Source organism: Erythrolamprus reginae, chromosome 6 (assembly GCF_031021105.1).
Source record: "Erythrolamprus reginae isolate rEryReg1 chromosome 6, rEryReg1.hap1, whole genome shotgun sequence".
Taxonomy (NCBI): Eukaryota; Metazoa; Chordata; class Lepidosauria; order Squamata; family Dipsadidae; genus Erythrolamprus; species Erythrolamprus reginae.
Genome location: NC_091955.1, coordinates 61,941,652 through 61,968,429, shown reverse-complemented (window position 1 = coordinate 61,968,429; position 26,778 = coordinate 61,941,652). Strand labels below are relative to the sequence as shown.

Below are 26,778 nucleotides of genomic sequence, written 5' to 3'. Positions count from 1 at the left end.
GCTAATCTCATACAAATTAGAACCACTCTCAAATCATTCAACAATGTTTTTGCACCATCAACATGAAAGGAATTTAGGTTCAAGGTATATTTAACCACCTTCCCACCCTTTTTTAACATCTGTGCACAGGTAATATTATCATAGAGGCTTCCACTACTCTGCCGCTGACACTTGCTATGATAAAAATAAAGCTTTGTAGGTTTGATATCTGTTCTATGATCTGATTGGTCAGTACATGTACAATATATAATGTAATACATCTTTTGTGTGGGTGTTGTTTGGTTTGATGGTTTGGTATAGTGTTTTAGTGTAGTGGGATCTAATAGTGGTTGGTTGGTTGGTGGTTTGTTCTGTAATATAGTGTAGAATAAATAGTTACTTTTTGATACTACTGAAGAAGTAAAAGAGCTTTCTGAAAAAAGAACTCCTGCTGTTGTGTTTTTATTGAGAAAACTATCTTGTTCCTGATATCTGTCATGTTTCCAACACAAATTCAAAATAACTCTGACAAGAAATGGAGGTAGAAATGGATTGCAAGGCGATCAAACCAGTCAGTTCTAGAGGAGATCAGCCCTGACTGCTCTCTAGAAGGCCAAATCCGGAGAGGGGCGGCATACAAATCTAATTAATAATAATAATAATAATAATAATAATAATAATAATAATAATAATATTATTATTATTATTATTATTATTATTATTATTATTATTATTATGTCAGTACAACACAGCAAACGAGATCACTATGCTGGATTTCGTATTTCATCACCAGTCGGGCGCTTCCCAAGCACGTAGGACTGCGTGATGTAGCGGCGAATTATGTTTGCCAATCCCAGTAAAGCGGCCTTTTGCAATTGACAGATGGAGATTTTGTCAATTCCAATGGTTTTCAAATGTCCGCTGAGATTCTTTGGTACTGCGCCCAGCATGCCAAGTACCACTGGGACCACTTTCACTGACTTATGCCAGAGTCGTTGCAGCTCGATTTTTAGATCTTCGTATTTCACTAATTTCTCTAGCTGCTTCTCCTCAATTCTGCTGTCTCCTGGGATTGCAATGTCGATGATCCATACTTTCTTTTTCTCCATGATCACAATGTCTGGTGTGTTGTGCTTCAGAATTCGGTCAGTCTGAAGTGGGAAGTCTCACAGTAGTTTTGCTTGCTCATTTTCGACCACTTTTTCGGGCTTGTGATCCCACCAGTTCTTTGCCACTGGTAAATGGTAGTTCCGGCACAAGTTCCAGTGGATCATCTGTGCCACAGCATCATGTCTATGCTTGTAGTCAGTCTGTGCGATCTTTTTGCAGCAGCTGAGTATGTGATCGATTGTTTCATCTGTTTCTTTACAGAGTCTGCACTTTGGATCGTCTGTTGATTTTTCAATTCTGGCTTTGACAGCATTTGTTCTAATGGCCTGTTCTTGTGCCGCCAGTATTAGTCCTTCTGTCTCCTTTTTGAGTGTTCCACTTGTGAGCCATGACCAGGTCTTTTCTCTAGCCACTTTATCCATTATTATTATTATTATTATTATTATTATTATTATTATTATTATTGAAATTGCAGATTGATGGGGTAAAAAAACCCTTGCACTCTAACTTTGTTAATCTTGAAAGAATCCCTTTTCATACTCTAATCAGCAAGTTCCAAAACCCGGCATCATTGCATATCTGTTACTAACAACTATAAAGAGTAAGGAAATCATTAGAGCCTTTAACCAAACCTTACAACCTACAGCTTGTGATTTTATCCTTCTAACATTATTCACCCACGTTTACCACCTACTGCACACATGTCTTCTATCTTCATATGCCTTCTGTCTGAGTTCAGGAACTGGGATTCTTTCCCAGTTCCTTTGTTGTCCCCACCCACCTGTGCTACAGCATGAAAGCGTAGCAGTTTAGGATCTACTGTATGTGTGTGTTTATGCACCCTCTTGTGCATGCCCACTAGTGCCTTTGTTCACAACTCAAAAGTTTTCTATATGTTAGTATTATGACAGAGGTCACAAATGGTGATACTGTATCATAGTGCAAATATTAATCAAGGTTATGTCCTGTGCTTCAGATGTTTTTACCATTATCCATAATCCATCAGTGTGTTATATCATTTGTTTTGTCTCTGATCTCTTATGAAATGCTAGATATGCCCTTGCTTTCAATTCTTTATTTAACTGCTTGAGAAAATAAGTTTTCCTATTGTTCTCCATGCAGCTTATTTTAGACTCCTTCATTATTTGATCTTTTAATACTCCTTGATGATATCTCAGTCCAATTGTGCTGAACAGAGCCACTTAGTTAATATGGCAAGTTGATAATTATGGCGAAATGAAATATGTGATGGAGTTGAACATGACTTTTTTTCTTAACTGACTTTGTTCAAGAGGAATCATGTTTTCTCTTTTAAAAAAACCCTCAGACTTCTAGTTCTAATATAAGGGGAAATAAATTTATATAAATATGTTTTTTTTATGCTTTCTATATTGTTGGTAAACTTGTTGGGAGGAAAAGGCAACATTTCGAAGTATAAATATTTTATGCATACATATTTTCTAAAGTAGTAAGGAATTCATTTGCTTTCTGAAACATTAGCAATTCAGATTGGGAGATTAATCCTATCAATGAACTGTGAAACTGCTCTTAAAAAGCTCAGTTTATACCTCCTAAATCAAAATCATGATAATTCTCTAATAATTAGTGCCGGTTTTAATTACACCACAGAATGGACTGATAGTTATACGATATAATGCACTGAGTTCTGTCTGTACACAACCTCGCCTATTTAGGAAATTTTATTTTTTTAGAAAATGGTACTTTAGAAAATCTGTGGATTTGGTAATTTCTCAATGCAAAGGAATAATGAATTATATTAATACAGCTTTTAGCATCTTCTGTTTTCTAATATCACAACATCAGGTAAATAGTATACTGTATTTGGTCTTAAAGTTCAACTTTTCACTACTTTTATAGATAATAATGGAAATTAAAAATTCTGACTACTTCTGGTTGACGTCATGGTGAGAATGTCTGGAAAATAGTCGTCTCTGTCGAGCCTTGCGAAATCCATCTGGTAATTGCTGCTAGGAGACCCTATGGAGTTATAATAGCTACCTTGCAGGGGTAATGAAGGAAGGAGATGTACTTTGCTGACCGTGAGTGTGAGAATTATCTATAGAATCTAGGCATCTAAGGCCTAGATAGATACAAAACACTTTTATTAGAGTACTAAACTTCCGACCTTTTGGACAGCAGACCTTGCCAGAAAAGCAAGTACAATAACATGTTTACATCCTGTATCAGAGATGAAGAAATCCTATTTTGTAGGCCAAGAAACATTCATAAAGGCAGGACAACAACTTGATGGATTAATCTAGAGAGTTCCAAGGAACTATGATGAAATTGGATGCAAGACAATCCCATATATGGACAGGAGGAAGGGGGTGTAAACCAGACATGACAATTCTATATAAGATGATTCCCGAAGTTAGGTACTTTACCTATTGAGGTACACGGGGAAAATACCTGTGACTTCAATTGGTCCTGGTATGATACGGTATTATCATGCTGGCATCTTTAGGATCTTTATGTTATGTTTGATAAATGTTTCTATAATATATATATCATGTGGTTAATAAAGATTTTTTACTTTTATTCTCATGGTCTGGGGAATTTTTCTTACAGTGAGGAATTTACAATTTCCTCATTAGGTCCATGCAAGCTCTCCAGAACAGCAGTAGGGACAACGACCATTTTTTGGCAGTCCTAAAGCTGGGACAACTGACACTGTAAAATTTGTGCTGGAGTAGATCCTGGACAGAGCATTGAAACTGGGTGAGATAATTACCAGGTTTTACTCTAAAGATCTGATTTAAGTACAAGAATTTTAAAAGAGAACTTCAAAGTCTAAGAAAGTGATGATTAAATACATGGAGAGGGGGGAGGGAAACTAAAAATCAAGAAGCAAAAGAAGCCCAAGGGCAGCTTTAAAACACAAAAAACCCCTTAAACAATTGCAAAGGTGATTTTTGGGAAAAACTGTCTTGCATATTTGTATTTCTATCCCCCATGGATTTATCAAATAATCAGCTGTTTTTGACAGATTGTTTAACATTGGATTTGGGAACAAGAGCGCCATCTATTGGAAGAAGAGAAATGCTACAGCACAATAGTCACAGTATGCTCAGTGAAAGTGAGCCCAATACACACAAAGTCTAATACACAGAATAAAAGTAACAACATCTGGAAGACAGACTGACATTGACTTTATGTTAGAAGATAATTTGGATAATTTGAAAATACTTAATGAGAGTTTTTTTCCCCTTCTGAAGATTTTTTAAAGGAACTAACTTACAAATAACTAAATAGTATTAAATTATGTATTTACTTAGTGTATTTAATTGACAATTGTATTATGGATCTGAAAGATTGGAAGAATCTAATGGATTAATTTGAATTTGGACTATTAATGTTATTTAACAGAATATTTTGCGAGACAAAAGAAGTAAGGCAATAGAAGGAAAGAGAAAAGAAGGAAAGTTAAATAAGACTTTAAAATCTGGACAATTGGGAAGATATAAATAACTAAAGAATTTTAAAGATAATAAATTTAGGGGTTTAGGGGGTACAATTATTGTATTGATGAAATATTATTAAGCAGGAGTTTTGAAATATTAAAATGTTGGAACTATAGAAATGTGCCAAGTAATTTTTATTAAACTCTTACAAAATAGATTTACAGGGGATGATTGAGACATATGAAGAAATATTCTTGATGTTAAAAAGTGTGCATAAAACTATAAAGAACAATAAGGAGACGAAGAGATTGTTTAAAGACACAGAAATAAATGTTAATTATTGGGGGAGAGGTAAGAGCAACATGATATTCAGGAAATAGATGAGAAATTAGAAAAAGCAGTGGACGGGAAAAATCAAAATGAGATGCAAGAAGATAAAAATAAACAAGAGAAAGGATTAATAAATAGGATTCAACTAGGTAACTCTTTAAAAGCTTATAAGAGAACAGTGAGAAAAATAATCTCTTCAAAAAATGATTTAGAGGGAGGAAAAGTAAAATCTCTATTTAGAAAAAGGAAGTCTTGTGGATGGATGTTCAAATAATGCAGCAGAAAGAGACAAGAGGCACCTACAAGGGAATGTTCAGTAGACGCAAATACAGTGGTACCTCTACTTAAGAACGCCTCTACTTAAGAACTTTTCTAGATAAGAACCAGGTGTTCAGGATTTTTTTGCCTCTTCTGAAGAACGATTTTCTACTTAAAAACCCGAGCCTGGAAAACTTTCCCAGGAAATTTGAGAACAGCACAAAGGCCCAGCCAGTTTCCTGCCATTTCTCCTTTAATCCTGGCCATCTCAGGTTTTTCTGGGCTGCCAGAGGAGCCTTTTGGTGGTGCTTAAGGAAGCTTTGGCAGTCCAGAGCGAACAAAGCATTTTCCTTTCTCTGGGCTCTTGGAGAGGGAATATACTTCTGCCAGCGCCCAGAGAAAAGAAATGCTCCCTTTGCTCTGGGAAGCGACTATCCTCCTCCTTTTCTTCTTCCTCCTCCCACCCAAATTCCAAGCTTTTATTTCTTTCTTAATGGGTTTGCACACATTATTTGCTTTTACATTGATTCCCATGGAAAAAATTGCTTCTGCTTACAAAATTTTCTACTTAAGAAGTAGAGGTACTACTGTATATCAAAAAGAGCTACAAGATTCCAAGAGAGAGAGATATAAAAGGCTGACTAAAAAGTCAATAAGAGACAATGGATAATGAGAAAATATACTAATAAAATGGAAATATACAAATAGGGAAAATAGTAGTATATATATTAACAGACAATATAACTTATTATAACTAAAAGGAAATTAAATTTAGTAGATGGAAATTTAGGATTTGGTAATCTAATTGTATTATCAACATTAATAGTGTGCTAAAGTATATTCTGAATTTAAAACATTAAGGATTAGAAACTGTGGGGATTTTGAGATACACTCCCAGGATTGATTAAATATTGTTAATATTTGGCTTTACTAGTAATCCTACACATTTGGAATATCGAAGTTATGGTGGAATAATGAGTAATATTTAAAATATTAAATATTAGTAATTTAGTAGGGGATAACAAATACATGGTGCAAAGAAATATTATCTATGTTTAAATGAAAGAGAGAATAGTATTGTTGAAGTTGGATGATTAGGATTACACATACTTATTTGTATTATTATTGTTAACATGGTTTAAAAAAAGATTTGACCCAGTCAATACATTGTCCACAAAATATGTATGGCGTGGAAAGAAAACTGTAAATAAAACATGTGGAGTTTTTTTTAAAAAAGGAAATTAAAAATTCCAATTCTTTGGGCAATTTCCTTTTGCAGTCTAAACTGTTTTTCATCTGTGCAACTCCAGTTTGTTTCTGAAGTCAGCTAATATTCCAGTCCAAATGACAGTGATTTGGCAACAGGACCTGGTTGGTGCTCCTTCTGGACTACAGTCCTTGCAGGACCTGACTGATCATTCTCCCGATTTTTGTAAGGAAGGCTTCTCTGTACATGGGTTTATCGGTACCTGCTTTCTTCTTTGAGGATTGTTCCTGCTTAATTAGCCCCCATTCTTTTTCTTTGCTTTCCTAGTTGTTTGTACATATACAGTAGAAGCCTTTGGTCTTTCCTCGTGTTCTCTTCCTTGACACTAATGCAGACCATTTCCCCCCTTCTTATTATACAATAGTTGCTCTGATGCTTTCTGTTGGGAAAATTTTCTTATCTAACCAAATAAAATACCAGAGCTTACAAAACTTTCACCAGACCCATCCTCGAATACAGCTCATTTGTTTGGAACCCATATCGCATCTCAGACATTAACACCCTTGAAAATGTCCGAAGATACTTCACCAGAAGAGCCCTTCACTCCTCCACTCGAAACAGAATACCCTACGAGACTAGACTTTCAATCCTGGGCCTAGAAAGCTTAGAACTAAGACGCCTTAAACAAGATCTAAGTATTGCCCACAAGATTATATGTTGCAACGTCCTGCCTGTCGGCGACTACTTCAGCTTCAACCACAACAACACAGGAACACACAAGAGATTTAAACTTAATATTTTACCGCTCCAAACTTGACTGTAAAAAATATGACTTCAGTAGCCAAGTTGTTGAAGCATGGAACTCATTACCGGACTCCATCGTGTCATCCCCAAACCCCCAACACTTTACCCTTAGATTATCCACGGTTGACCTATCCAGATTCCTAAGAGGTCAGTAAGGGGCAAGTACAAGTGCACTAGAGTGCCTTCCGTCCCCTGTCCTATTGCTCTCCTATATCTCCTATACCTTTCTTCTATTCCTATATCTCTTCTTCTATTCTTTCATTGATATGTTCTATTCCTATATCTTCTCTTCTATTCTTTCTTAGATACTTTTTACTATGAGTATCTCCTCTATAACCTTCATAATGTATTTTACTATGTGTATATATATATATATATACCCACTAAAACCCTCATTGTGTATTGGACTGACTGACTGACTGACTGACTGACTGAATAAAGAAAGAAAGAAAGAAAGAAAGAAAGAAAGAAAGAAAGAAAGAAAGAAAGAAAGTATAATGGCACTCATGGCAAAGCATTTCGTTGGACTGTTTTTTTACAAATATATTCACATTTTCATCTTCTATGCATCATACTTTCAGAAATGAATTCCAAAGGGCATCAACATTATAACCTATTAATTGTTCCATTGTATTTGTTACTTAATCAATATGTTTTATGATGTGCTAGAAAAGAAAATGTTTATTTTATTTTATATGTTCCACTTCTATCCCACTATTGTAGGTAGGCCTAACTTATAACCATTTGTTTAGTGGTTAAAAGGTTAAAATATTAAAAGTTGCAATGTCGCTGAAAAAAGTGACTTATGAACATTTTTACACTTATGACTGTTGAGGCATCCCCAATATCACATGTTCAAAATTTGAATGTTTGGCAACTGGCCTGCATTTATAACAGTTACTTTGTCCCAGGGTTATGTGGTCGCCTTTTGCAACCTTCTGATGAGCAAAGTCTATGGGGAAGCCAGTCTTGCCACAACTGTGGCAAGAAACACAAAACAAGGCAAAAGTCACTTAACAACTGTCTTGCTTAAGAATAGGAATTTTGGGTTCAATTTTGGTCATAAGTTGAGGACTACCTGTTTCACTTTAAAAGTAACTCAAGATGGTGAACATACATAATCACTTCCTTTCTTTTTCCCCACAAAACAAGAACCATGTGAGATGAATTAGGCTCACGTTAAATAGAAAAACATTTTAAACAGTTCTTAGTTTGAAAAAAATCAAAATTATATTGAGATCGCGGTATCTGTTATAAGATAGAAGACATGACCGTGAGTGTTTATAACTTTTGCATGCCTGCTGTAGTCTATTGTATTCAATTTCTAATAACTAAATAAGTATGTTTTAATTTTAAAATGATGGTAAAGAAAGATTGTCTATGCAAGATAACTTAATTAAATAGTTATCAACTAGTTAGCCAGAACTGCCTTGGATTGTGAGAAGACAGCATATAAATTAATTGATTAAATAAACAAATAAATAAAAAATAGATTACAGAATAAAATACTTCTGTATGCAATATAGTACTTTCTTAAGAATAGTTAGAATTATGAGGATAAACAATTGAATTGCAAATTAAAATAAATTTAATTTGATAATAACTTTAAATAAGTAAATAAGTGTGAAAAACATTCCTATGCATTGCTAAAAGCAACTTACATGGATGACTTTTGTTAAATTACACCATTGGGCTCAAACTCAACCCAGACAAGTCCGAGTGGCTCTGGGCATTTCCTCCGAAGGACCACTCGATCTGTCCGTCCATTGTTCTGGGGGGGGGAGGGGTGTTTCGTGGAACAACTTGGGTGTCTTCCTGGATCCACAGCTGAGCCTTGATTACCATCTCTCGGCTGTGACCAGGAGTACCTTTGCCCAAGTTTGCTTGGTTTACCAGTTCCAGTGCTATTTAGAGGTTCTATACATAGTCACTCAGTCCCTCATCACCTCCCGTCTTGATTATTGCAATGCACTCTGCATGGGGCTACCCTTGAAGAGTGTTCAGAGACTGCAGATAGTCCAGAATGCAGCCACGCAAGCCGTCATGGGTGCACCTTGGTACACCCATATAACAGCAACGCTCTGCGTGCTGCACTGCCTACTGATTAGCCTCCAGTCACAATTAAAAGTGTTGGTTATTACCTATAAAGCCCTACATGGCTTAGGACCAGACTATTTACAGGACTGTCTCCTGCTGCATATCTCTCAGAGACCAATAAGTTCCCACAGGGCTGGCTTTCTCCGGGTCCTGTCGACTGAGCAGTGCAGGTTGGCGGGACCGCATGGGAGGGCCTTCTCTGTGGTTACCCCAATTCTATGGAACCAATTCCCCCCAATGTCCGTACTGCTCCCACCCTACTGGCATTCCGGAAAGCTGTGAAGACCTGGCTTTGCTGGCAGGCCTTTGGGGCGTGAATATTAACACCTGTCATGATCAAAATAGGTTGGTTGGTATGTGTTTCATAGGACTGTATGGTGGGTTTTATTATGGGATTTTATAATGTTTTATAATGGGGTTTTATAGTTTGATGTTTATATTTGACTTCTTACTAATGTTGTATTGCATTTTATTGTTGTAAACTGCCTTGAGTCTCAACGGGATTAGGCGGCATAGAAGTATAAATAAATAAATGATGAGCACATTTAAGCCTGCCACATGTATATTTATTCTTGAAGAATCTTCATGTTATAGGACTGTGATGACAACCTTCTTGCAGAAAGCCTCTGGAGCCTAGGGAGAGTGAAAAACGGGCCTACCGTGCCCACCAGAAATTGGGAAACAGGCCATTTCTGGCCTCCAGAGGACCTGGATTGGGGGCAGGAGAGGCTGTTTTCACCCTCCCGAGGCTCCAGGGAAGCCTTTCCTGGAAAAACGGGCCTACCAATATAAGAGTCATTTGGCTGTGATATCTGTCACTCTATTCATTGCTAAGGTAGATTCAGATGATCTAGCTGGCTAAACAGGTTGGTCTCTTCCTCCCTCACCGCTCTGCTTCCTTTTTGAAACTGCAACCTTGGTGGAGGAGAACAACAACCATCAGTATGAGTGTACTAATCTTTGGTCATTCTTAATGTAACAAATATGATATTTATGAAGTACTGTATATATAAATGAATTAAATAACAAAGATGCATTTATATAAATATCATAGTTAATGGTATTTTAGGCAGGAACTTGGTATGAACCAATGTGGAAAATATGTCAGCAGGACCTTTTTATGACATAGGTAAGATTTACAAAACTTTTGAATTTAAAAATGTTCTTTGTATTCTTCCAGTTTTTCCTTCCTTTCTCTCTCATTTTAACTTTTAATTGATTTGCTGGACTATTCCAGGCAATAGTATTCTGTGTTTTGTTTTAATTATCTAGCTTGTACCAAGGGTCTTACTATTTTCCATAGTGGCCACACTATTCATCCTGATGATATTCATTATTTTTTCTTCTTTCATTTCAGATACCTGATTAATGTCACCTTTGAAGGAAGGAATTTATCATTCAGTGAAGATGGCTATCAGATGCACCCTAAACTGGTTATCATACTTCTGACCAAGACGAGAACATGGGATAGAGTAAGATACATTTGTTACTTTTTGAACTAGAATTGGGGCAAAGATGTTCTTCTTTGGTCCTGTTACCAGGATGCTCATCATCTCAGAGATTTTTTCAGGACACCTGGTGGTTACTGGTTCAGTTTGCAAACTTCTGATCACATTTTATTCATCACTTTAGTTGTTTAAAAGCTGACACTTTTTAATGAGCGGACTTCAACAGAACAACCAGTGTAGGAAAAGAACATATTTTCTTGTATTACAAGATTTTTGATAGAAGTAAGTAAAGTGACATGGCCAAGATGAGTGGGTGGAATTTAGAAAAATAGACATTTTGTGATGGGGGAGGTTCTGTATTGCTAATCTAAAATCGTCATAAAATTTTTGGATGTAAAGTCTTTTCTCCAATGTTAAAAATTTAAAAGTTTTACTTATATTAAAAAAACTCATAAAACAGATGAAATGCAATTTTTCCTTCCTAGTCTGATAAATTTTAACTGAGTGTTGCCAGTCCAATGAATAAATATTTTTTAAAGCTAACTACTAATGAGATAAACACTGATGGGAATAAGATGCTTGGGTGAGCAAGGTGAAATTAGGTCTATCTAAAGATTCATAAAGTTTAGGCTAGTGGTTATCTGTTGCAAAGAAGCTGCAGTCCATGCATGCCCACTTGACAATGTGCCCCAATGAATACAATCAGGCTTACAATAAGGTTACAATAAGCGCACGTGAGTAGAACTGCACTGCAAGCTCTAGTCAAATCAGATTTTGAGCTATATATAAGAGCAATATTTCAGTTGGATATATTGAACTTCCTAATGGGAAGTTCATAAATCATTAGCTATGTTGCAGGGTAATCTCAGTAATGGGGTTGAGGTAATAAATATAAAGTTTCTTGTTCTTGAAAAGCTTGTATGCTACTGTAAATAAGATGCCAGAACTTTTCAGTTTCCTATTTCACAAATATCTGTCCCTTCCACGTCTGGAGACATTCCTTTATTTAAGAATTAAGTCCTCCTATAATTTATTTATTATTTATTTATTGGATTTGTATGCCGCCCCTCTCCGCAGGCTCGGGGCGGCTAACAACAGTAACAAAATAGTATAATCCAATACTAAAAACAGTTAAAACCCATTATATAAAAACCAATCATACATACAGACATACCATGCATAAAATTGTAGAGGCCTAAGGGGAAAGAGTATCTCAATTCCCCCATGCCTGGCGGCAGAGGTGGGTTTTAAGCAACTTACGAAAGGCAAGGAGGGTGGGGGCAATTCTAATCTCTGGGGGGAGTTGGTTCCAGAGGGCCGGGGCCGCCACAGAGAAGGCTCTTCCCCTGGGTCTCGCCAAGCAGCATTGTTTAGTTGACAGGACCCGGAGAAGACCCACTCTGGGGGACCTAACTGGTCGCTGGGATTTATGCAGCAGAAGGCGGTCCCTGAGGTAATCTTGTCCAGTGCCACGAAGGGCTTTATGTTTTAACTGTATCTGAGAACATGCACACATTTACACATACATATTAAAACTGTAATATATCGTTACTTTTCTCAATATTTTGCAATGACTTTTAGAAACGGAAACTTTGAGAGGTCTTAAAAACAAATAGCATTCAATTTTTCCTGAAGCAGAAATATTTTTTTCTCAGCCTGTCTACAAAATAAAAATGTATAGATTGAACAGTAATTGCATTTGGAATTAAATGAATTATAAATTGTCCTAAAGCTGATATTAGCAATATTGATAGTAGTAGCACTTATATACCTCTCCACAGTGCTTTACAGCACCTTCTGAACAGTTAGCATATTGTTAGCATATTGTTAGCATATTGACTCAACCATCTGGGTACTTGTTTTACCGATTTTGGGAGGATGCAAGGCTGAGTCAACCTCAGGCCCATCAAGATCAAACTCCAGACTGTGAGCAGGGTTCACCTACAATACTGCAGTTTAATCACTGTGCCCGAAGAGCTCCAATATAACAATATGCTTCTATCCCACCTTTGAAAGCCACTGCACATGAGAAGTCACTGGATGCTGCTAATACTATGACTTCATTTACATAAATAAGCATGCTGGAATAGATCACATCAGAGTTCTCTTTCTTTAATTTCACAGCTAATTCAGGATAAGATGTGTGCTTGCCATTGACTATATAGATAGCCCTTGTTTCACGATTTGCAGGTCTGTAAAACAAAAAAAAAATAGCTAAAGTAACTCCATAAGTACAGTTGTGATTTAACTTCGTTGCTGAGTTCCAGTTGTGCTTGCCAAATGAGGATTACCTGTATATCTTGATAAAATAATTATATCACTACAATTGTCCTTGCTTTCAATAAAATAGAGTGAATTTTGTTGGAATTGCTCTGAAAATGAGGTCTGCTAGGTTTCAAAGAAATGGCTGCACAGGTTTTGGATAGAGATTATTTTAAATTCTAAATTCAGTTATATTTAGTACTGAAAAGTATCAATCATTTCCTTGTTTATGAATTGAATTAGATGACATTTGCATTTCAGAGAATTAAGTTATTTTCTGAATAAATAAATAACCAAGCGGAAACAGAATTTTATAAAACTTGGGAGAAAGTTTATAATTGGTGGAATGCAAAAAAGGATAATTAAAGGTATTAAAATAAGCATGGAATAGTTAAATTTATAAGGTTGAATATATTATATAGTGATATTCGATAGATAAGCTTATTTTTACTAATTGATTTTAATCATTTTAACTATAACTACATAATGACTAGAAAGTATTCGAAAGTTTAGATTTTTTATGTTATTATTGTATACATAGAGATATTTCATTGACAAGTTTACCTTTCTGTATTGATCTAAACTAGAATTAGTTTTTTTGTGTGCATTAAGAAGACTTCTATACTTAGCGGACCAATTGTAGCTCCTTTACATGTTAAATGTTGTCTGTTTTGTTTTGTCTTATGACTATGATGTAGTGGATCTAAGACCTGGGGGGGGGGAATGAGGATACTTAATTTTATATTAAGTCATCCCTAAAAATTCATTGGATGATTTTAGCCTAGTTATTATCTCTTAGCCTAAACCATCTAGTATCAGTTGCATGGGTTTATTTAGGCCATGCAATGCAACATTTCCTTTAGTGCAGAACTATAAATGAAAGAAGCTCTGCTCAGCTATTGTTTGGATACCCCCAACCTGCCCTGCTGTGGTTTTAAGTTTGCTAAAGTTTGTTTTTTAAAAATTCCAAGATATGTGTTCATTTACTCACAGCTTTATTTTTCCTTACAATAAAGAATTCTAGTATCACATTGTCACGTTCTTCTCAAATTTCTGCTACTTCCATTGCCTGATTGTTGTTGGTTTCAGAACTAGAATAGCTGATCTACTAGTGGATTATTGCACTTTGCCAGCTACACAAATTAGAAATCACGAGAAGTCTAGAAAAATCATAATCCTGACAGTTAAAATCTCCCATCAGTGCTACTTCATAGGATGTTAGGAAAAAGGCAGAAAGGCAAATCTGACATAGGCTAGCCTTGAAAAGCAGAATATAAAATTAATGGTTAAAGAGCCTGATTATTTTCCCCATATATTTTTGTTTGTATGATTGTATCCCAATACAAGTTAAAATCATCTGGATCAGGGAGGGGTTCTGGTTTCTCCCACTCCTGGTCCATTCAGGGGCACGGCATACACATGGTTTGTGTGTGCGTACACATGCACAGTGCTTTAAAAAGCCTATGGTGCCACCAAGTCGCCAATTCAGGAGTGTGGCAGGACTAGGTCACCAAGTTTATTATTTATATTTATTTTATTTATTTATTTATTTATTTATTCAATTTCTATGCCGCCCTTCTCCTGGAACGTAGAGCAGCTTACAACAAGTAGTATACACATGATAGAAATCTCTACAAAATTACAACTAAAAATCCCTATAGTTAAAAACAAGCCAACAAAGCAGATTCGGATATCATGCTTTAAACATTCAAGGGCAAGGTATAAAAATTTCAATGGCCCCAGGCATGCTGGAAAAGGTGGGTCTTTAAAACTTTATGAAAGGCAGGGAGAATGGGGGTAGTACGGATCTCTGGGGGAGTTCATTCCATAGAGCCGAGGCCACCACAGAGAAGGCTCTTCCCCTAGGCCCTGTCATACGACATTGACTGGCTAACGGGGCCTGGAGAAGGCCAACTCTGTGGTACCTGACTGGCCACTGGGATGTATGAAGCAGAAGACAGTCCCATAAGTAATCTGGTCCCATGCCATGAAGGGCTTTATAGGTCATAATCAACACTTTGAATTGTGTTCGGAGACCAATCGGTAGCCAGTGCAGCTCACAGTTACTACCAGTTCCATAGAACCGGTCCGAACCAAGAGGAACCTACCTCTGATCTGGATCTGTTTCTAACCATGATGATACCAATATTAAGAAATATGCATCTTTGTCTTTCTGAATTTGCATCATGAAATGCATTTTTTGTTGCAACATTATGACATACATTTTGCACTTGTGCCTCCTTGCTTCTCCCCATAGTCAACATGCTTCATACATCAAACGAAGTGGGCTATGATCCATAAAAGCTTCTAGTAATGAATGTATTGGTTTTATAAAATATCATGTCCTTTTCTGTATATACAGTATTTGATGAACAACTTAGTTACTCCTTGGCAATTTATCAACCCTGTTAGATAAGAAGTCAAACAAAGACATGTAGAACTGAATACTGTAATATAACATCAGCATAGTGATGACAGCATCAATCATTCTGCCTGGTAAATTCCCTTATTCTAGTAGCCTGGCATATATTTTTAAAAGAATGTATGACAAAAAAAATTGCGCCTGCAAATAATACTGTGCAGGTAAAGATTTAAAGAATAGTCACTTTATAACTATTTGGCCTGATTAACTTGGAAAGAATAACTAGAAAAAGCTAAACTGATCAAATTCTATTAGGCTTGAACGTGGTGCAACCCTTACCTGTTTAAATATCTAGCCATATAATAGATATATTAATTATTAGCTGATACCTGTGCTTTGCTACACAACTATGTGATGGGGCTTGATAAATTGATACTTAAAGATGGAAGATTAATGAGTAGTTAAAAGGGACTGTATTATTTCATTAGAGATAGTAAGCTATGTTTCTGTTACATTATTTGCATAGTGTAGACTTTCAATTTGACCCTCAAATGAATCTATTAATTGGACCTGTATGCCGCCCCTCTCCACGGACTCAGGACAGCTCACAGCATATACCAAAAACATAACAATACAGTTTATCCAATTAATATACTAAAAAGATTCTTTAAAATTCTAACTTTAAAACATTCATTTGCATTGCTTAGGCAGGAAACCCTACACTACTTCAGACAGATGTTATCCAACATCTGCTTTAAAACTTCCAGTGTTGGGGCATTCACAACTTCTGGAGGCAAGCTGTTCCACTGATCAATCATTCTGACCGTCAGGAAATTTATCCTTAGTTCTAAGTTACTTCTCTCCTTTTTTAGTCTCCACCTTCTTGTTCTTTTTACACTTATGACTGTTGAGGCTTGCTTCTTGTTCTACCCTCAGGTGCTTTGGAGAATAGGGTGACTCCTTCTTCGTGGCAATCCCTGAGATGCTTGAGGTTGCTTAAAAGTCTGTACTATCAATTGGCTCCTATCTTCATCCAAATCTTCAATAAATCACTACAGATATGCCATGTTCCTTCTTGCTTCAAATGCTCCACTATCATCCCAGTGCTGGAGAAGCCCTCCATCAAAGAATTGAATGACCACAGACTAGTTGCTCTAATATCTGTAGTTATGAAAACCTTGAAAGCCATCATAGATACATTATTAGACCTCTTGCAATTTGCATACTGAGCAAATAGATTGACAGATAATGCTGTTAACATGGCTGTGCACTACTATTCTATTTTATTCTATTCTGTGTAGAACTTAACAAATGTTTTTTTTAAAAAAATAAAGTCTTCCTGTGCATTTGTTCTAATTTTCCTTAAGTGCAACTAGACACATCAAGTGTTTTATTAAGTCTTTATTACTGTAAAGATGAGAAGCTTGCTTTCACATAGCGTCAGTACCTTCTAAATAGCACAAACAATTACAAGCTTTTGAGTGTCAAGGACCCTTCATCAATGGGATCAGTAAAAGAGAAGAGAACATAAAAAAAACGTAGCTTATTTTGAAATCAACTTTGTTGATAAAATACATTTTTGGGTGGAGTGAAGTGAATAGTGTTAAGTCGTGCTAAAGGCTTTCCTAACCCTTGTTAAGTACATGTCTGCCTGTCTGAATCTGGAAGTTTTATAGGATTTAAGCTTTCTTCCTCAACCTTCTGTAGGATCTCCCATCTGGATATAGGAGGGTGTAACCAGGGGTGGGCTGGGACTCCACCCCAGAGCACCCAATTTGCACTGAAAGATGTTGAAAGAAAATGCAGGGCATCCTGTATAAGCCACGGCCACAGTGTGGTAGTAAAAAATTTGGTAGCCCTTCATTGGGTGTAACCCATATTCTGTGCAGAAGTTTCTGTGCAACAATGCCAGTTATTTGGTCATGCCATTCAGTGTAAATTGTTCTTGCCTGCATCTTGCCCCCCCCCCAAAAGAGGGTGAAAACCTGGATGTGTCTTATACACTGAATGTAGCCCCACCCACCCACCCCCATATTTTTTGGTCTCTGCCTGCCAGCAATTTACCTCCTCGCAGCAAACACCAGCAGAGCCTGCTTAGCACAAGCCATTGATTATCTGCCTCCCGACATTCAGCTGATTGATTGAAGTTGCCGGCAAGCCACATGCTAAAATGAAAGTGAAACTAAAGCTGCACGAGGCAAATTGCTGGAGGGATCAGACTCTCCGAGACCGCCTCCTGCCGCACGAATCCCAGCGACCAATTAGGTCCCACAGAGTGGGCCTTCTCCGGGTCCCGTCAACTAAGCAATGTCGGTTGGCGGGCCCCAGGGGAAGAGCCTTCTCTGTGGCGGCACCGGCCCTCTGGAACCAACTCCCCCCGGAGATTAGAACTGCCCCTACTCTTCCTGCCTTCCGTAAACTTCTTAAAACCCACCTTTGCCGTCAGGCATGGGGGAATTGAAACATCCCCCCCCCTGGGCACGTTGAATTTATATATGGTATGCTTGTGTGTGAGTCTGTTAGTTTGTGGGGTTTTTTAAATCTTTAAAATTTTAAATTGTTGATTACTTATGTTGTGAGCCGCCCCGAGTCTTCGGAGAGGGGCGGCATACAAATCCAAGTAATAAATAAATAAATAAATGCTGAAACTGGCTGTTTTTTGCTGCAAGGAGGTAAGTCAATAACTACAAATGCCTATAGAATGTTCAAATTATTAGTCATTTTTGAAAGACTGCTTTGTTATGAACTTAGCAAAATGAAGAAAAATTTTAAAATAAATGCTTCATCTGATGAATCCCAATGCTATTGTATCTTCTTTTAAATAGCAGAGAATACTTTCAGAAAGCCACATCAGTTTTAAAGATCTGTAAAAGTATTATCTGAAATGTAACAGTGCCCTGTTTTAGTATTAAGATAAAGCAGCTTAGTTAAGCCCTCACTTAGTCATGTTTGGAGTAGATCTATTTAAATAATTGGGATGAATTTATTTATTTTTATTTATTTATTCATTCATTCATTCATTTATTTATTTGATTTTTATGCCACCCTTCTCCTTAGACTCAGGGCAGTTTACAACATGTTAGCAATAGCACTTTTTTAACAGAGCAAGGCTATTGCTCCCACAATCCGGGTCCACATTTTACCCACCTCGGAAGGATGGAAGGCTGAGTCAACCTTGAGCCAGTGATGAGATTTGAACCGCTGACCTTCAGATCTACAAGTCAGCTTCAGTGGCCTGCAGTACTGCACTCTACCTGCTGTGCCACCCCGGCTCAAGTTAGCATGATTCCATTTAAGAAATCTTTCTGGGATTAATGTATTGCCATAGTATACATTTCTCCAATTCTTTGCTTTGTCTATGGGCCAGGCACACATGCACAGAAATGCACAGCAAACAGTGTATATCTTCTGTGCTGTTTGCTGTTTGGCAAATTGCTGGGAGGCAGAGGTCTTTCCCCCCAGTTTTCCTCCCCCCCAAACTAAGGTGCATCTTTTACTCCAGTTCATCTTATATTCCCAAAAATATGGTATCTTGATGGTACATTGCATGTAGGGTCTTGTCTTGTCATAGCACTCCTGCATGACCTAAATTTGAAAATGAAATTATAAAGAGATTAATCCTTGTATACTGCCAAGTCACAGTTGTGAAATTTGAAGCCATACATTCCACCCAACAAACAGAAATTGACATATTCTCATATTCCCCTTTAGAACACAACGGATATGGTTGGATATTATGGGAATTATGGGTAAGTTTTGACACATCCAAAGGACATCCAGTTAGATTAGGCTGCTTCATGTAAAACAAAACAAAACCCAAACCTTATATCAGAGGAATATATAATTTCAAAAAATATTTGAAGATTTTGTTGGGTATTTTGATTATTATTAATATTATTTGTATTATCAGAGTTCAGCTGGCTTAATTTGCAGCGGATTTAGCATGGCAAGAAATAACACGTGGTTCAGAATCCCATTTGTTAGCAATGAATGATCACTCCTTCATAAAGATGAAAAATACAATCTTTACTTACAATTATGTTGATTCATGCAATTTACAAATTGCAGGCAGATAGGTTTATATTCCAGTCCATATTAATAACTTCTGGATGGTCCCATGTGTGAGGATGGCTTTGGATTTCATCTCACACATGTGTCCTCAGCCGAAGAAAAGGAGCACACAGGAGGTGGACAAGGAAGGGTCATCAAGGCAAAAGAGTTCAGAAGAGGGGGGAGCATCTACTCTGCAGAGGTTTATATAATTGCGACCTGACCATAGAGATGTGCTTACAAGACAGTGCAAGCATGTAGTAGAGTGGTTAAACCCAACAGATTTCTGTCTAGCAAGACTTCTCTTAATGTAACAAATATGTTACTTACGGAGTTTTTTGTATTGGTTTGATTATACTTTATTTCATAAAATACACTCTTTCTGTACTATTTTACTGTATTTTATAAGGAATGTAATAGAATAGAATAGAATTTTATTCACCAAGCTTGATTGGACACACAAGGAATTCATCTTGGTGTGTAATGGACATTTCCTGGAAGTGTATCTGAGTGATTCTCCTGATAGAGATAAAGCAAAGTAAAAATTCGTTCAATACTTTGTAAACCAACAATTTGAATGTGTATCAATGGGGGATGCTAATTGGTTCATATTCTGTGGAATATGCTGGCTCAGTCTCAGCTGAAGGCATTCTAGTAGCACCAGACTCGATAATGAATATTAAATGCACTTGGGACTGGTTTGCACATGAGACAGATGGTGGCATGGCAGGGTTCAGTATTCTTCCTTCCCATCGTGATTCCTTATTGTATTTTATTTTTTTTAAAAATTGAATGTTATTTAAACACTCATTGCCACACAAAAGCAAACAATGACAAATCATGTGTTTATCTATAAATAGCATTAGCTTATATTGGATCATATTATTTTACAATTATATAAACCAGGGGTGGTATCCACTTACGTTCCCTACCACTTCGCAAATGTGAGTGTGTGCGCTCACTCGCTCAGTTTGGTCACACATGTTCTTTTCCTGGCATGCGCACAGCCTTCCATGCAGGCGTTTTACTTACACACGCAGCTTGCATGCATGCTCGTAGCTTTAAAAACATGCCTAAATAGGACGGCATAGCACCAGAATGGGTGGACGCACCCACCCACTGGTCACTACCTTCGGTTTGCCTGAACTGGTCTGAACCGGCTGAATTCCACTTCTGATGTACACTAATTCCACATTTCTTTGTTTTCTTCTTCTCTCACATACTTCAATTTTATCCTCATTCCAGAATAGGGAGAAGATATATATCATTATATGATTTATTGTTCAGTCTATAAATTACTTGATTTGGATGAATCAGAAACAGCAAGGGGGACCTGAATACATGAGAATATGGATGAAAGCCCAATATTCAACCATTGAGTGTTACCCTTGATTTTCTTATATTCTAAAGAATATCTGATTTTAATACATTCCCTTTATCCTGCTGTTTATTTTTTACGTTTGCAAGTTCAAGGCTTTATAAATGAAATGATTGATTGTACTGATCTTAATTTATGCACAATGTTCAATTTTCCTTGCCAGTTTGATTTTATTTCCTCCCATTCATTATTTTCTTTTTTAAGCATCTTTTTTTTTTTTTGCTATATATGTTTTAAAACCAAGCCAAGAAAAAGCACTTCAGAGATTTGGGTGTTAGCAACAATGTGTGAGCAATACCTCACCAGATCTTTTTACATGAATTGGCAAGATGCCGTTATTCAATTATTTTAACTTCCATAAATATAATCATTAATTGCTCTTAGGACCTATTCAAGCAATCTATTGCCAATAGATACTGATGCAAATATTCATAGTCCTTTCTTTTTATTTATTAATTTTTTTAAGTATATATTTTTTTCCCCTTCATACGCTTTAGTACAATGTCAAATATCTTCTTTTTCCAGTACAATAAAATGCAGTATTTTGTTAGTAACTTTTGTATAATCCCAGAAAAAAACCCATAATACAAAATTATTAATTTCTCTATAGATCTTTTGTCCCTTATTACAAAATAAAAATATTCATCTAATCTTGTCATCCAGCAATCACAATCATCATGTATTACCTCTCTTCATTAATGTTCCCTCAAATATATACTGACAAGTAATATTTCTAACATTCTAATTAATTGATAGGCCACAGTGCCTCCTATTTCTCTTTACACATTTTACTTAAATCTAACAACCCCTGTATCAAATCACAAACATTGAAAATACTAAAAAAAGAAAATATATATAACCAATTTCATATATTTTTTTCAGTATACCATATATCATCTATTGTTCATTAATTCCATGTTTATGAATTTTTCAAAACCATCTCTGTTCTTATATGCCAATTTTACTTATCAAATTTGACTTGCTTTATTAATATATTTCTTTTAAAATATCTCTATTCTTATATTCCAATTTTACTTATCATATTCAATTTCCTTTATTTGTACATTTCAATAAAATTAATTAAGCTTATTTTAATATAATGAACCAACCTAATAATTCATTAATATATTCATTAAAATTGTTTGAACCTATTTTAATATATTCAACAATCAAATATTTCCCAAAATTCTGAGCATACTTAATACATTTTATTAAATTCAGTTAAACCTATTTTAATATAATCAATAAACCTAAAATTTCCATAAAATCCACACATCAAATCCTAAATAAGACATTCAATAGAAGCCAATAATTAGAAATTAATCTAAATCTAATCAACCATTTTCATAATTGCAACCATTCTCATAATCCCAAATCGCTTGTATAAATCCAAATTTAAACTTCTTTCTAGTCATTTTAAATCCCCATTTCCTTCTCTTTCTTTTTTATTCTGTCTCCTTTGCTTTCTTACAAATCCCAACCAATCAATTTTATTTTTAACTCTTCTTTTATTTTGGAAATTCCAGTGCTTTTGACCACATCTTTCCCCATTTATATTTATCTCAATGCGCTCATAGTAAAATCTGTGATCATCAGCCCTTTCCATATCCAGCCAATTCTTTAAAAAAAATGTTATATCATCACTCAAAATTTGATGATCAAAGTATTTAATATCATGTCCACTAACTAGTGGAACTTAATTCTTATCATTGCTTAGTTCGTTTGTTGTTTCCTCAATCTGCAAATCCATAATTATAATATTTCTGTCTTCAAAAGTCTCCTTTAATTCTACCACATTGTGTAATTTTCTATTAGCTTCAATTGTAAGTTCTTTAGTAGTTTGAAAAAATCCATTCATCATTCCTCTCAATTCTTTGAGGTCATCAAATAAATGTTTACACAATTTTCTTATATCTTGAATTTCCATTTCCATTTTCTCAGGTCTCGTATCTCCAGATGTTGCAAGCTCTTCCCAGCAGCCTAGTTATATTTTGCAGAACAGTACAAACAAAGTTCAGACTCCCACAAGTTTTGCAAGGTCTCCTTTGCAGATAAAATGTCCAGTTAGTTTCTCTTTCCCAAGGCCAGGGCTTAAATGACAAATTCTCTAAATAAATGAAAGTTCTCATAAGCTTTGACCAACAGATGGCTCCACCAATTTGTTATGAAACAGCAATTAAAGATCATTTAAACCAAAATGATTCCATTTAACTATTTAAACTCTTAAAGTTCTTTTTAAAAAAATCCAATTTCAAAGCCTCCAACCATCAAATTTTTGTGCAAATGGGTTTTAGAATCGCTTCCTTATTCTCCTTAATTTGCAGTTAGAAAGTTCTGGTTTCAGTTTAGCCACTTACCCCAATTAGTCAGAAAGTTCCTTTATCATAACACAGTTCTTTAACAAAATCTCTCCTCCAGCCAGTGCAATAATTCTCTGTTTCTCTTCCTCCAGCACAAAATTTACTTTCCTTTTCATTCCGGATGACATCAATTAATCAGTCCGATTTTCCGTTCGCAGTCTCCCAAGGCTAAAGGCAGCAAACTGCTTCCACTCCACTGCTGGTGAAGGCTCTTGGACAACGCCTGTGGGGTGTGTAAAAATCCCAAAACAGGCACCAGACTGGGTCCCCTTCTTTCCCTCCCCTTCAGAGAGGTTCTGGGCTGATTCAAAAAAATCAGCACCCCACAGACAGTGGGGGTTCGGCAATTTCATGCAGGAGCAGAAAAATGCTGTGTTGCCATGGTGGATGACCATGCCTTCTCCTTTATTTAGTAATTCTTAACCCATTTTTATCATTGTTTATTTAGATTTGTAATAAATATTAAACAGATACATATTTTTTTTTAAATCCCACAATCAAATGAAATTTTATAGCTTACAACTAGACAATGTTAAAAGCTGATTGATGGCTATGTTTTTAAAGGCCAGCCTGGAAGACAGTTGCCATGTCCTATTGGGAAGTGAGTTCCCTACAGGCTGGTAAAACAATTTTGTTATTTGTTACTCGTAATGCATCAATCACAAAATCAGTTATCTTTGATTATCAGAAACATAGTGAAGATTTGTTTCATTATTTTAATTTGGCCTGTACCATAATTTCGCTGATATACCAGACAAATATTTATTACAGTATTTATTAAAATAGCAATAGCACTTAGAATTGTGTACTGCTTCATAATCCTTTCCAGCACTCTCTAAGCAGTTTACAGAGTCAGCATATTTCCCTCAACAATATGGGTCTGCATTTTACCAATTCAAAAGGATGAAAGGCTGAGTTAACCTTGAGTTGTTCAGGATCGAACTCCTGGCAATGGGCAGAATCAACCTGCAATACTGCATTCCAACACTGCACTACCATGGCAGCAAATGGTATTGAAGTGATTTTCAGTTGAAGATGGAGTATTTCAGGCTCATGCCCACAAATACTTTAATCATGGCAGAAATAATATGGGGTTGCCTTTTTCTCATACTCCACTCACATCTGAGAAAGTGTGAAGTCATTTTCTGCTGTTCTGTCTTTAAATGAAGATTTCTCATTCTTCCATGCTTTAACCATCACTTGGCTAATGTGGCAGCCGGTGGTGGAATCTGCCCAGCTTCTTTTGGCCGTTTTAGCTTCTGTAGAAACTCCTATTTCCTCCAGCTGTTGTGAACCTCTCACAATATCCATTTAGGTTGCATGCAGGAGGGAGCAAACACTTGGCTTCTGCAGAGTCATCTGCCACTATAATGTTTGGCTATAATTTTCTAAAGTGCTTATGTATGACTTTCTATAAACACGAGTTTAGTGATATTTTTAAAATGTTTAAAAATGTATAACCGGCTTTCTCTTGAGAGAAGACTATGCAACACTCCCATATTGCACAGACAGTTAATTTAAACTAGGAAAGAAAGCAGGGTTCTGCCGGCTGTATGTTGCTGGCTCTGTCACTGTTGGATTCATTAGAGGTTTGGCAAACAAGGACTTTTGCATGATTGCACTTTTTATTGCTCTTATCACTTTATTGAGATGCATTTTTGCTTCTACTCTGTTCTAGATCCGTAGCCACCCACAAAGTATCCCCATGTATTCTGGCCATAGTATCCCCAAAGTATCCCCAAGTATTCTGGCCATATGGAGAGAACTGGACAGGCTACCAGCATGGGCATTTCCTTGCAGCATTTGTAACTTGTCAGGTGTCTGCTTCTGGACACAGGTTTAGTACTGCTTTAGAAGAATGCTAAACCTGTGTTTAGCAATAGCCTAAGACAGTGATGGCGAACCTATGGCGTGAGTGCCACAAGTGGCACGCAGAGCCATATTTGCTGGCATGTGACCTGTTACCCTAGCTCAGCTGCAATGTGCATGTGTGTGCCAGCCAGCTGATTTTTGGTTCACACAGAGACACTGGGAGGGCAGTTTTGGCTTCCAGAGAGCTTATGGGGGATGGGGGATGGGTATTTTTATCCTTCCCCAGCTCCAGGGAAGCCTTTGGAGCCTGGGGAGGGCAAAGCACAAGCCTGCTGGGCCCACCAGAAGTTGGTAAACAGGCCATTTCTGGCCTCCATAGGGCCTTCAGGGAACAGATAGAGCTGTTTTTGCCCTCCCCAGCCATTGAATTATGGGTGTGGGCACTCACTCATGCACGATAGCATGTGCACCACGTTCTTTCGGCATCCAAGGAAAAAAAGCTTTGCCATCATTGGACTAAGAAGTTACAGGATTAGTTAATTGGTTACCATTTGTTAATTGGTTACCATTTGTTACTGTCCTACACTTGCATAAATCTGCCCCACTCAACATTTGGCAATATTATTATTTTTTTCCCCACTGATCAAATGATACTGTGTGAGATGGGAAATTAAGGCTGGAGAATCCACCAATATTTCGTTCATTAGTCTGTGTTAGACAGCAAGTGTCCCAGTTGTGAGGAGGACTCAATGAGGAAACAAGCGGGCAAGGTCTCTCTCTCTCTCTCACACACACACACACATACACACACACATGATTTTAAGCCTTATCTACTTTTTTCACATGTGAAAGCTGTCAGTATAGGAAGATTCAAGTACAGTAATCCCTCGCTACTTCACGGTTCATCTTTTGCAGATTCGCTATTTCACGGGTTTTCAAAGGGTGGGCTTAAATCTATTAAATCCATTAAAAATTTTAAATCCATTAAAAATTAATTAAATCCATTAATTACTCTATTAAAGAAACTGGTAGGTTATCACATGTAGTTCCAGCTGAGAAATGTTATAAAATGACTGTTTAATGCAAAGGGTGGGTTTTAAAAGTCTAAATACTTGTTAAATACATAAAAAAACATCTTTCCTCTATTTCACAGAAATTTGTTTTTCACGGGTGGTCTTGGAACGCATCCCCCGTGAAAAATGAGGGATCACTGCACCTAGTTTGAACTCTACGGTGGCTCTAGTTGTTTGCATCTGACAGTCTGCATTAAAATAGAAGGGTCAGTAGTAGTCCCAGGTCTCATTACTGTGGTGGAATTAGATTTTGTGTTTCAATGTAGGCTCAAGCTGAAATTATATAGAAATGGGCGGAAAGCAAGGAGGGCAGTTCCATATTTTCTAGAACCCAGGAGCATGCAACATCTATTTCCTTGAATAAATAGAAGAAGCAGCTACAATCATATAGTAAAATATTTGGGCTGGGTTGGATCTCCTATGCAATTTCTCAGTTCTGAAGCAGCAAAAATGAACCGGCATCAGAATTTTCCCTGCAGATTTCACACATCTGCACTAATCATTAACAGGCATTTAATGCTAGTCAAATTTGAGAGACTTTGTTGCTTAAAAAACTTTGGGAGTGGGATATAATGTTGTGTTTCTCAGTACATTATATATTTTTCTCCAAAGAGCAGTAGCATCCTGGGATGGTTCCACCCAGGGCTAAGGTGCTCCAACCGGTCAATTCTTATCCCTCTCCTTGAGTAATTCAACAAAGAAAAAATACTTTCTGGTTGTGAACATTATTAGATTTGCTACTTATCCTAATCAAACAGTCTTAAGAATAAAAAATGTTTAATTTAAGTCAAACACTTCTGTCACATTTATTAATTTATTTTTATAA

The 26,778-nt window shown here is 36.6% G+C and overlaps 1 protein-coding gene across 1 annotated transcript in view; it reads left to right on the top strand.

The window, feature by feature from the left end:
* The window catches only part of GRIN2B (glutamate ionotropic receptor NMDA type subunit 2B), a 404,998-nt gene that overhangs the window by 257,083 nt on the left and 121,137 nt on the right, over positions 1-26,778 (top strand). The window contains exon 4 of the mRNA XM_070755979.1: positions 10,565-10,679. Coding sequence (XP_070612080.1) covers positions 10,565-10,679 — 115 coding nt within the window. The remainder of the gene's footprint in view (positions 1-10,564; positions 10,680-26,778) is intronic.